Here is a 12390-nt window from a genome sequence, read left to right on the forward strand (position 1 = left end):
GAAATGATTTCTGTTGATGGTTGCGAGAGAGGAATTGGTGATTCTTAATGAATTAATTGGAAACTCCCCAGGTTTATTGCCCTTATCACCATAATTTGACCTCTTACACTGAGCCCCAGTGGGTACAGGCCTCTGACCTCATCACCCGAATTTCACAGAGACTGTTCCCTCTGCTCATCTGCTTCCAGACAGTCCAGAGAGAAGCAGCTTTATAATTGGCTGATATCTCCGGCCAGAGGTCCTGATTCTCTGTGTCTGTTCAGGCCCTGACTTCCAAGTCAATGCAAGCCAACTGCAGAGTGTTGAAAATGTCCCTCACCAGAGGTCACTTCAGGGATGGCAGACACTAGGCGTAAAATAGACTGAAATAAGAGGCATTGTTTTCACCTCTGTTTCTTACAGCATATTTCCATGTTTTTGATTAGTTCTGTGCAGAACTTGAAAACAGCATTTACATGAAAACTAAGGTTTCATTATTGAACAAGCACCTTGTCCCTCTGTCTGTTTTAATAATATGAAGGTCTTGTGTTTAAACAGGGTTGTTCATTGTCAGGGTGCCAGAGGAAAGTGATAAATGCTAATGAAATGCAGCATAATGATTCAAGCCTGACATTTTTGCATGGAAATTAAGCCCTAACAAAACCTAGCCTGAGGGTCAAAAATAAATGATAATCTAAAAAGAAAGACCACTAATTTTGCTTCACAATTAAGCTTCAGTTTTGACTTTTTCATTTCTGTGTCCAAGTCAATCAGACGCACATTGGAAGAGCAATGGTTTCAGAGCATGGAACAGACAGTTATTACACAGCAGATTTCATTTGCTTCAGTTCCAGTAATGAGACTGTATTGTTTTATGGATATTAGAATGCCAATAGGTGAAGACTTCCCTTTTCCCCTCTTTTATTATAAATGTTTGAAAGAAGTTCAAATTAATGAGGGAGATTTGAAGTGTGCACTCCCCCTTTCGAATGTGACAGTGTTGGCTTTTAGATTTTACATGGGACGACAAAAACTGCAAAATGAGCTTTAGCAAGCAGTTGGTCCAGCTGTTAACTCTTTCTCCTCAGCCCCTTTTCTACCTGTTCCTGTTTGCTACTGCTCGACTCCTAGATCCTTGTAGTTTTTGAGCGCCTGGGGAACAGCACTTGTCTGATACATCTCAGATCTCTGAGCTATTGCATTATTGTTCTGTAGTTTTCTTTTGAACTGTATGCGGGAGTGTTTGCTATTGCTGTGTTTCTAAACTTTTGAACAATTACTACCACATGCAGAAGAGCTGAGGGAGTAACGAACTTCTAATGAAATTGAGATATGACAGGGGGGTGACCCCTTTAGGTGATCACATACGATTAAGGCATCACTGGGAAATGTCAGCCCTGTATTTTGCAATAAGCGCCGAACCACATAGCTGTCTTTTACAGTGCCTGAGCAGTATTGATTTTAATACGGCTGAGAGAGAAGAGTTTGGTATACATTTCTCTATGTTATTTATGCCAGAATTACAGTACTTTCCCCAGTGCTTGGTTTGTGAATTGATTAGACTTTTCTGGCCTAAGGTGCTTCAGTGCTGCGTTTTTGATGGAATCCTGTTCATGTTCAAACCTCTGGACCATGGATTACAGCAAATGTAGCTTATCTGTTTGGGATGGTAAATTAGGACTTTTTAAAGATAAAACATGGCTTGATTGGTAAGGAGAGCACTATTGTATGACTGATGGCAACCACACTGCTTTGCACATGAATTAATTGAGCATTAATTGCAGTGGAAGTGACTGGATACAAGCTGCAGTGAAGTGAATGTGCAGATGTTCAAAATGCTGTCTACCAAGGGAGACGTGTTGTTCACCAGAACACGATTCTATGATCATATTTGTGTCTACCATGCCTTGTGTTTGTGCTCAGTTGTTCCTGTCGGTTCAGTTCAGGATAAATGTTCAGTTTTAAAATGTGTAATGTGAGTCTAACTACAAATGTCATGCTAGTAATGATTGAGACCTAATGCAGTGTAAGACTTTCAGTTTCAAGGTGTCATCATGATCACAGCTTCTTTAGAGTGAGCAGGAGTGGTCAGTAATACATCTGAAGAGTACTGGCAGTACTGTCACAGTTATTCTTCTAAAAAGGCCACATAAGAAACCCAAGACCTTGGATTAAGTTGATTTTGGTATAGAGGATTATATAGGTCCTTATGAAATGTATAGCAATGATTAAGAGGCACGTGGTAATGCCTCAGTGGCTGTAGTTTGTCATAAATAGGATGTGTGGGAATCGATTTTGTCTGGTCAGGCAAAGATCCCAGCAAGCAACAGTAAGAATATCTAGAATAATGGGAACCTGTAGTGATCAAAAGACTGAAAGAGATCTAAAAAAAAAGATCAAAATAAATGTATGGACATAAGCTACAGCTATAGAAAAAATGGTAGCTGCTTTTGTTACATTAATATTAATAAATATCATCCATCCCTCACTGTGGAACACAAATTTGTGGATACTTTATTCGTAGTCTGCAGGTGATACTATGCTTGCTTAGAAAGATCTGTGTCACTGAATAGGCTCGTGACAGGTTTGAGACTGAGCCTGAGATACATGGGGCTCATCCTGTCCACATGTAAATTTTACTGGGCCTGAAAAGTTGTTATGTCATGTGATGCGCTTCTGCGGATTTGTTTTAGCATTTTTTTCAAGCAAATATTTAACACTGACAGTTTCCCAGAGGGAGAAAACAACCCTCAACCAAGGCTGCAGAACAAAAAAAAAGGTTCAAGTCGAGATCGTAGCTCGTGTTTACCATCGTAGAGGTGCGAGTTTCCTGTTCTTTTTGTCTTTTTTAATTTCCCGGTTGTTGTTCATTGCTCCGGCCATGATGTTTTCGAACACGCGCATTGCTGTGGTATTGAGTACAGGGTGTCCAAATAGAACTCAGAAGAGAGATGAAGGCTGCAGAAAACTGGGGTGGAGGCATCTGACTGCCGATATGTGCTGTTTGTTCAGCCATTTCCCGTGTGTTTTTTATATAAGGCAGTGGAGAAACAGGATGAAAGTGCCCATCAGAAATGTTTGAAACTCTGCCTCGAGCTTGTGCTGGCGCGATCCGGTCCAGGGGTTAATGCGAATGTGGGGAGTGTGCACAGTAATTGGAGGTGACACAGGGCGAATTAGATGTGAGCAGCACTGGGGCCAGTGTCAGACAGCACGCGGTGGGTTTTTGTGATATTTTATGAGCGCAAACAATAAATAAGTCTGGGTACGCATGCGAGGTAATGGAAAGAAATGAAATTACAATAATAGCATTACTTTCAGGTTGGATTAAAGAGCAAATGAAAGGACATGTAAGCGTCATTCAATTTGGCTTTTATTATTAGCCATCGACAGCCATTAATCAGAGTAAAATCCACTTACAAAATGATTAGAAAAGCCTCAAATTATTATTTCCTAATTGGTAATAGCAAGTTAAGGTAATTGTTGAAGTAGGCAGTTAACAGCTTGTACTGCAGAAACTTTCCGGCACTGCAGTGATGTTGGAGTTGGAACATGGCGCTTAACTGTGCTAAAATGCAGGCCTGCTCCCTAGGTGACAATTTCACCTTATGACCTTGCACTTATGAGGGCTGCATTTTATTATCAGTTCAATAAATAGCACTTTTCCATTTTTATGTTTGCCTCCTTCTGGTTTTGCCCTACAAATGATTTTTGTTGTGTGGAGCGGTGGCTCTGTGGCTAAGGATCTGTGCCTGTGACTGGAAGGTTGCCGGTTCAAATCCCGCAGCCGGCAGAGGAATCCTGCTCTGTTGTGGGCCCCTGAGCAAGGCCCTTAACCACAACTGCTCCAGGGGCCTGTACAATGTCTGACCCCAAGCTTTTCTCCCTGTCTGCGTGTCTGTGTCTCATGGAGAGCAAGCTGGGGTATGCGGAAATATGAATTCCTAATGCAAGAAATTGTATAGGGCTAATAAAGTGATGTTATCATTATTATGATTTTTTCCCTGGTTGGCTTTGTGGCTGAGGATCTCCACAGTGCTCTAGATCTGGATTTCCCGATCCTGGTCCCGGAAGACACCTGCATTCCAGCCCAGCACGCTCTTAATTCACTTCATGATTGGATTCATTTGAACTGTTTTCAGGTCTTAAACATGCTGGAGGTTTGCCTTTTAACTATTGCATTTCAGTTCCAAAAGTATGAGTAGAAAAAAAAGCTTTCTGGCGTTCCAGTCAATCAACATTCAGAAAGACGCTTTCAGTTTGAACCTAAAGCTGGGATACCTGAATATAAGAGGGTGGAGACTCCAGCACTAGGAATACTATACTAAAAGCCTTTTGTTTGTACCCTTTCCCATAGCCTATATCGCTAACAGCATGAGTCATAGCATAATCAGATTTGCCCTTCACGTCCTCGTGAACTGAGTGGTAGGATTCCACACTCGGCTTAAAGTCCTTTTTAGCAGGAGGTCCAGTAAGTGCCCCCTGCATGTCTGCAGCAGAGGTACGTCCTGAAAATACCCATGTCATAGTGTAACTTACCTGGGTCTGTTACTGTTGTGGCCAGGTGTGCATAACTGGCAATGTGAAATGCTTGGGTCAAGAGGATATATATAGAGAGAGAAGTGGCAATTGTGATACAGGGCTGTCCGTTCTGGTTCCTTTCTGTTTGTGGATTGGGAATGACAGTTTCAGTGACGCTGCTACAGCAGCATGTATTCCTGTAATGAAATACCTTGCCGCAAAGAGGCTTTACAGAAATTGAATTTGACTGAGGCTTCACACCCTCCTATAGTTTTCAGCTGAGACTCAGTTCCTGGAAACAGCTGGTGCCTCTGGCACCTGCAGTATTTGTAATCCAGACAAATAGAACATTTGTAATGTCTGGGAGAGCTGGTTCCTCTGCTCTGCTCTGAGCAAATGTTTTTCTATTGGTTTGTATTGTCTTCTTTCTGACCACTGTCCACAGCTCCTTGCTTTCCATGTCCCCCTTACTGTCCTGAGTGGATATTTCTTTACCTGGACATAAATTATTCATACTGTCTTTGGTATTTATTGTGAAATAAGTCTCATACATATAAACCCTATACAATAGCCCTTGAATCTATTCTTATTATTGATGAGCTGACAAGTTGATTTAGAAATAATACAGGTGTATATCAAGATGCTTCAACATTTATGATGTAAAATGTAATTGTGTATGAATAGGAGTACTGAATATATAAAAAAGTACAACTATAAAAATAATTGTTTTTCAAAGTACATAATGTTCATGCCTTATAAAGGTTAAACATAATTGCTATACATTTAATTGTCGAATATGCCGTAGACTTACCTGATAGATTCACTGAAAATATTTAGAAGCTTCTGGAATGTCACCTTGATCGCCACTGGCTGTTTAAGGAGTCTGAAAACAAGCAAAACTCTCAGAACCACTTTAACATGGGGAAAATCGGAGAATCTAACTGAAAAGATTATTGACCATAGTGGTGGCTATGAAAAACCACATGACGTCTCAGTTTTGACTTTGGTGTTTAATGTATCTGATGTGATGGTCGCTACCCCTCCAGAAAGAGGATGTAAGAACATTTTACCCCAAACATGAGGTCAGAAAAGTGGTTTGGAGAATAATTTACATCCCCGGGCTACAACTGGGAACCTTCAGAAAACAAAGAGTTTCATCAGTGCCTTCTTTAAGATAATGTTTGAGGTTTACCTCAGGAACCCCGTGAGAGTTCCATAGTGACAAAGAAAAGACACAAGGTTTGATTAACAGCTTCTACCAGACTTCCTTCGTCTAATGGGACCACATGGTAGTGGTGAATGAAACACTGATGGAGCTTTGAACAGATGTACGATTAGCACAAAGGATAATGAAAATCAAAGTCTTCGTGTAGAAGTTTTTTATTACTTAACTACTTTACATAAATGTTACAAGAGGAGGCCATTTAGCCTGTCTAGCCTGTTTGATAAATGAATTGATTTGAGGATCTCATCCAGGTGTCCAGTTATCAGCTTCGTCAACATGGCTAGGTAGCTTGTTCCATGATCCCCCAAAGCTTGGGGCAAAGAAGTGCTTCCAAATGTTTTAAATGTACTTTCACGTAGTTTCTACCCATGTTCTCTGATCTGTGTTTCACTGGTGATTCTGAAGAAGTTCTCTGGTTTGACAGATCAGTGTGTTTTAGAATTGTGAATACTTGTCTTTAAGGCTGAGTTCTTATAGCCTGTCAATGTAGAACATTCCTTTAAACTTTGGAATATATCTCATTTCTCTTCTCTGAACTGATACAATAACCGCAATACTTCTTGTGGAATGTGGAGACCAGAATAAACTAAATGTTTATTAGTACTTTGTACAATTTTACATTATTTTAACATAACTCTGCACTTACAACAATATATATATATACTGATTGCATCCTCTCTTGGTGCTGTAGTTAGAACAGAGGGACAGGTTCCAAAGTTTTTCGCAATGTCTAGCCATTAACTGGTATCTCTTGTCAGGAAACTGAAGCTTTGTCACTACAGGACTATATAATAGGGAAGAGGCTGAACATCCCTCATGAGGAGTAAAACCCTTTAAAATGTACAGGAAGCACCTTCTTGTGATTATGAAAGACAAAAGAAGGTTCACAAAATACTGCCAAGAATTTGACTATCATTCATTTAGAAATGTGTAATTTTGACAGGTTTTCTGTTTATACATACTATATTAAAAGTCATAAAAGGTATAAATTAATTTGGTCTGTTTTTTAGTTTTGTAGACTTCAAAGTTTGAAGTCTTTATCCCTTCTTTTAGTCTTTCTAAAGCATGAATCTGTTTCCCGTTCATTTCTCTGCTCCCAAGTTATTCACACCAGATTTAATGAAGCTGCATCAAATGCCAGCCTCACTTGGTATTTGCTGAACAGAGGCAGTTTAACTTCTATGAATTTTCAAAAAACCTCTTCCGTTGTGAAAACACCCCTGATTTCCCATATAATTTGTTACTTCTCAAGCCTGTGGAGTTTATTTAAAATTGGCGCTGTGTTGCGGCTGTATGATCTATTAGATTGTACCGTTTTTGAGAGCCCTCTTACTCAGGCGCTCTGAGATGGGCCTGGGGTCCTGCCTCGCTCTCTTTTAATGATTTTGGGACAGGCTCTGGGGTTCTGCAGCCCCTGCACCAGGACAAGTAGCTTTCTAATGCTGGCTGAGTCTTACTAAAGTAACTGTGCAGTGGCAGTTTTTTGGTTTTCTTGCATGAATGTCCTGAAATGTCAAGGCTCTCTGTTCGTTACTGATGGGAGAGAGGATGGAACAGGACAAGGGAAAGATAGACCAGCTGTAAATTATTTTTATCTGTTTGCTTTTTAACTTAACTTATGAGGTTTCTTAATTAAGAACAGGTATCTTCTTGAAAAGAGGTCTTGATAATCCAGCCCATGTAGGAACTAGCAGCACCAGCAGCATCATAAGAAAGTGCATTATTTTTCGAAATATAGTGAGCATCAGAATACACGTAGTATTCAATGTATGCACACATCTGTTTTAAAAAAGAAAATGCATTTGAATAAGTTTGGGCATCTTGTTGCTTAACTTGCTTAATTGACTTAGTTTCATAAATGCTAAATTCCTTAATAATGTGAGATTTTGAGTGGGGGAAAAAAAAGAAAACAGCACCTTTATGCCATTGGTATGGTAGAATCTGGACCAAGGTTTTGTTAGACCAAAGACCCGATGGCCTTTGCATGACGTGTAACATCTAGGGCTCAGAGACCAGTGAACAGGCAAATGCTTGTCTAGGCTCTTTGAGAGGAAGGGAGTATAATCCATCTGCAATCTGGTGTAAAGCATGTACGTAGCTTGTATTACTTCCAGGAATGGCTCCACATGCTCATAGCTTGTGACTTTTGCAGTAGATGATATGTTGAATTTATCTGTATTTGTTGAATTAAATGTCAGTGTACCTTCAACCAAAAATATGTTCCTAATAACTTTAAGAATTTGTTTCAGTCATATGTGATGCTTCTTTAAATGCTCAGTATGTCTGACTTCCAGGGAAACAGCCCATATCTGGGACAGTGATGACTATTCTTTACCAGTACTGCAGAAAGAGAAATTGTTCTCTTGGCGTGGGCTGTATCTGGAATTGCATTCCCTGCACCACAGGAATTCATCTACCCATTTTCTGAGCACTTCATCCAGAACAGTGTCTTGGGGGAGACAGAGCTTCTTAAGCCCCTTTAAGGAGTAAAATATTAAAAAGTTGTTGTAAACTATTCTCATTTACAAACATTTAACCAAGTGCAGGCATTCAGATGGCACTGAGTGGATTTATGACATAGGCATTTTGGAACAGCAGTACTTTACATTGTCTGATTTCATGTTGCTGTGCTTTAAAGTTTATAACATGTAGCTTAGTGCTTTGCAGGCAGCAGCATGGAGTAGTTTTAGGGCCTTGGAACAGAGGGTTTTGGGTTCAGATACCTGCAGGGACACTTCTGTGATGCCCTTAAGCAAAGTTCTTCACTAGGTAAATCACTGCAGGATTAAAAATAGATAAAAAGCATTTTACAGTGTGAGCACCCCCCTGTGAATTCCTTTTCTGTGACCGACATCATTATGTGCAGAACTCTCCTGCTTTGGAAAAAGTCATCTTTCATCCTTGTTTCCTTTTCTCCCTTTTCACAGGAAGTGTGTCACTGCTTGGAGACAGTTGGGTCCAGGTCTCAGTGTTTTGACATCCTGCAAAATGCCATCTGTAAAAACCTGGTGAGTCAGAGGAAGGGATGCTGAGTTAATATACTGTATGCGATGCCTGTCTGCATTGGTAAAGCAGTGTGGAAGTCTAAACATCTATTGACGTCTAGTTGTGCAGGTTAAAAGTTCTCAGTGGTAACACAAGGAGAAAGGTATCCATGGTTAAGATCTTGGTTTTTCTCATGATGGTCTGTGCAAATGGCTTTTTGACCCCAAAAAACCTTATGTATCCCTCCTAAGCATTTTACATATATTTTTCACTACCCTAGGATAACTAATGATGCTGAAAATGCTGGGCACTGTCAGTGTTTGTTTTTTACAGCAGTGATGTCCACTTATCTGTGAGCAGTAAAAATCACTCTTGATAGTTTAGAACTATTTAGAGATGAAGAACATGGCTAGATCGGTGCTGAGGTGCTGTCTGGGTGGAGTTTGTATGTTCTCCCTGTATTCGCATGGATTTCCTCCCCCAGTCCAAAGACATGCAGGGAGGTTAAGTAGATAATTGGCTGCTGTAAAAAGCAGCTCTGCTGTGAGTTTGTGTCAGTGTGTTCCCTGGGGTGGACTGGCATCCTGTCCGGGGTCTATCCCACCTCGCACCCACAGCTTCCTGCGATCCCACTGCAGCTCTGCATCGGATAAGCGGTTACTGAAAGAGAGCTGATGATGAACGCGGTTAGACTACTGCGTGTGGAAGGTGGAGATTAATCTCTTTCATGGCTGTACTTACGAGTACCCATGGTACCCGTCTTCCACTGTGAAAAACAGTTTCAATCCATAAAGTGTGAATTAGAAGAGAGAGTTTGAGGGCAGTAAAACGGTGCCGCTGCATCTCAGTGTTGATAACAGAGTGTTGCTGAAGTTTATATTCTGTGGTATTTATGGCAAACAAAGTAGGCCTGCGGTGTGGTCAACGCAGTCAGCGTCTCTCCGCCTTCCTGTCTCTCACACGGCCTCGTGCCTTTGCAGGCGAGGCTGCAGGTGGTGCCCGACAGCACAGCGGCAGCCCTCCTGCGATCGGTGTCCCGGCTCCTGGGCCCCTCCCTGCTGCCCAGCGAGGAGCTGCTGCGCTTCCTGGCGAGCTGCTGCCTCAGCCTCCTGACCCTGCTGCTCTCCCTGGACCACGAGCCGCCCGCCCAGGACAGCTCGCAGAAAAGGTCAGGACCCGGGTGGGGGGGCAAAATAATGGCATCAGCATTAAAATAAATTCCCTACACTCCTGCAGTGCTTTTCTGATCACACCACTCAAAGCGCTTTACAGGTAATGGGGACTCCCCTCCACCACCACCAATGTGCAGCCCCACCTGGATGATGTGACGGCAGCCATAATGCACCAGTACACTCACCACACACCAGCTATCAGTGGGGAGGAGAACAGAGTGAAGAAGCCAGTTCATAGATGAGGATTGTTAGGAGGCATGATTGGTAAGGGCCAGTGGGAAATCTGGCAGTGCAGCTGACCCGTGTCTGTCTGTGTCTCAGGGAGGCGGTGTGGGGGGCGTGTGTGGGCGCCCTGGGGGGCGTGCCGCGGCTGCTGCGGCTGGTGCTGCAGGCCGTGCAGGCGTCGGAGCTCGGCGAGGAAGAGCTCCCCCTGGTGGCGCAGCTGCTGCGGCTCCTGCTCCAGCACAGCCAGCTCCGGAACCACATGCTGGCCAACGCGACCCTGCTGCAGCACCTCGTCCAGGACCTCACGGTACGTAACGTCTCCGCCTGCCGCGGCTCGACCCGGGGGCCCTCGGGTCGGCGCGAGCGTGCGGCTCTGAGCCGGTCCCGTGTCCTGTGTCTCCGCAGCGCTGCTGTCGGGGGGCGGCTCGCGAGCAGTGGCTGACTGACCTGCTGTACTGCTACAGCGTCGCCCTGTCAGGCCAGCACCGGGGAGCGGCAGGGCCCCGCGACGCCTGCTGACGTCCTCCACAGGCGGGCCTGCCGGCCTTCTTCTCTTTTCAGCGGATTTTTTTATGGTCGTTTGCCTTGAAGGGCCAAGGGATTGCATTTCGGAAAATACCGATCCAGTGTATGTTGGTAATTTAATAAATGTCGTTTAAGGGGGAAAAAAAAGTGAAGCTTTGCAAAATTCCTTGGAGACTTTTTAAATGATGTGTGTAAAAAGATATGCTGTACTGTGAATGATGATGCAGGAAAAACATCAATGCTATACAATAAGAAAACACTTCGTAACACAATCCAGCTTTTGAATTTTCAGTATTTATCTTCATGAAAAAAATGCTGAACAAGCATTTCAATTTGACCACTTTCCTAGTGTGTTCATGGTTACTAAATGTAGGCACGGTTCAACTCGTATAAGCTAATAACTCTGTTCTGTAAGTATATAAAATACCATTAACTTGACCTTTATCATACAATAGACTGATAGTAAAAATAATATATGAAGCACGTAAGTCTTCCTCTCACTGTGTATATTACAGGAGTCTGTACCTTCAATTTAATCTACATTAGCCAACGGCAGATTTATTTTGGGGTGAATGAGCCGACTCAAAGCCTCAGCTGCTTAAAATGCTTAGCTCTTCAAAAGGAAATACCAGCAGCTGTGTTGCTGAGCTCCGCCCGGCCCTGCAGGTGTGACTGCGCTATGACCTGGTGCTGACAGACGCCTGCTGCGGGAAAGGTTATCGCTTGTGCAGCGAAGATGTGAATTTTAACGCAGGTTGGGCGCTGCGTCACGGTGTCGCGAAGCGTCTCTGGGGGGGATACTGGGCTCCTCTTGCCGACTCTGCACAGCGTAGAGCAGACAGCTGGTCCTCCAAAATGCTGGCCGGCGTTATCTGTGTTTTACTTGGAGTCTTGTGTCTAGTTGTGCAAGTTCTCAATCAGTCTTCCTCATGCTAACACAAGGAGAAAGGTAACCCTAGTTTAAACCAAAATCTTTACTCATGATGCACATGACTTTTTGGCACAAAAACACCTTATGTATTTACATAAGTGCTAAGCATTTTACATGTATTTTTCTCTACCCGAGGATAACTAACCTGCATCTCAAGCCCCCTTAAAGCCAAAGAATACTTAAGGGACAAATTAAGGTATTTTGTGCTCCTGAGCTTGACCAATGTGGCTAGAGTTTGTGCAGGGATGGACGAACGAAAGACTATACCCACTGATCTCAGGTCGACGAATATACTTTCTCGGAAATTCCAACGTCCTTTGAGTTTAGTTTTGGTTACGGTCCTTGTGGCAGTTCTGCCTGCTGTGTGAGTATTGTTGCTGCTGGGGCTCATTCCCTGTCCACTGCTCTGAGAGCCTGGTCTGTGAAGAAGGCCATGTGTGTGCCAGTCCGCTGGTGCGCTGTGTATCCCTGAAGTCACGATGGACAGCCGAGCCTCTCCTTCTGTCTCACTCCTTCTCCCTGGTTTTGCTGCTGCGAGCAGTGGTGTGAGGCCTCATGTGGTAGGAGAACTGCTTGGCCTGGCCCATGCTCTCCAACAGGTGCACACACCCCACACTGCTCACTGTGTGAAAAACACACACAGAACACATTACCACAGGGCTGGACTTGGCTGTTACACCTCCTCTCTGTTCTTATTCTGTCCATTTTTATACATCTTTATTATCATATACACTGTATAGTTTAATCTCTGCCTATTACCCATTATCTCAGTTTTTTTACCTATAATTTCTTCTCCTCCTGTACTTTGTGTACAGGGAGAAGCAGTC

General features: G+C 43.1%; 2 protein-coding genes across 4 annotated transcripts in view; one reads left to right on the forward strand and one right to left on the reverse strand.

Annotated features, from left to right (window-relative positions):
- The window catches only part of tex10 (testis expressed 10), a 38965-nt gene extending 28170 nt beyond the window's left edge, over positions 1-10795 (forward strand). Inside the window, exons 13-16 of the mRNA XM_069194998.1 lie at positions 8653-8733; positions 9691-9878; positions 10204-10414; positions 10513-10795. Coding sequence (XP_069051099.1) covers positions 8653-8733; positions 9691-9878; positions 10204-10414; positions 10513-10626 — 594 coding nt within the window. The 3' untranslated portion in view covers positions 10627-10795. The remainder of the gene's footprint in view (positions 1-8652; positions 8734-9690; positions 9879-10203; positions 10415-10512) is intronic.
- A 111-nt stretch (positions 10796-10906) lies between these two features.
- The window catches only part of invs (inversin), a 79770-nt gene continuing 78286 nt past the window's right edge, over positions 10907-12390 (reverse strand). For all 3 annotated transcript variants that reach the window (XM_069194996.1, XM_069194995.1, XM_069194997.1), the window contains one exon: positions 10907-12185. In XM_069194996.1, coding sequence (XP_069051097.1) covers positions 12070-12185 — 116 coding nt within the window. In that variant the 3' untranslated portion in view covers positions 10907-12069. The remainder of the gene's footprint in view (positions 12186-12390) is intronic.

The sequence above is a fragment of the Lepisosteus oculatus genome, chromosome 10, assembly GCF_040954835.1.
Source record: "Lepisosteus oculatus isolate fLepOcu1 chromosome 10, fLepOcu1.hap2, whole genome shotgun sequence".
In the NCBI taxonomy this organism is placed as follows: Eukaryota; Metazoa; Chordata; class Actinopteri; order Semionotiformes; family Lepisosteidae; genus Lepisosteus; species Lepisosteus oculatus.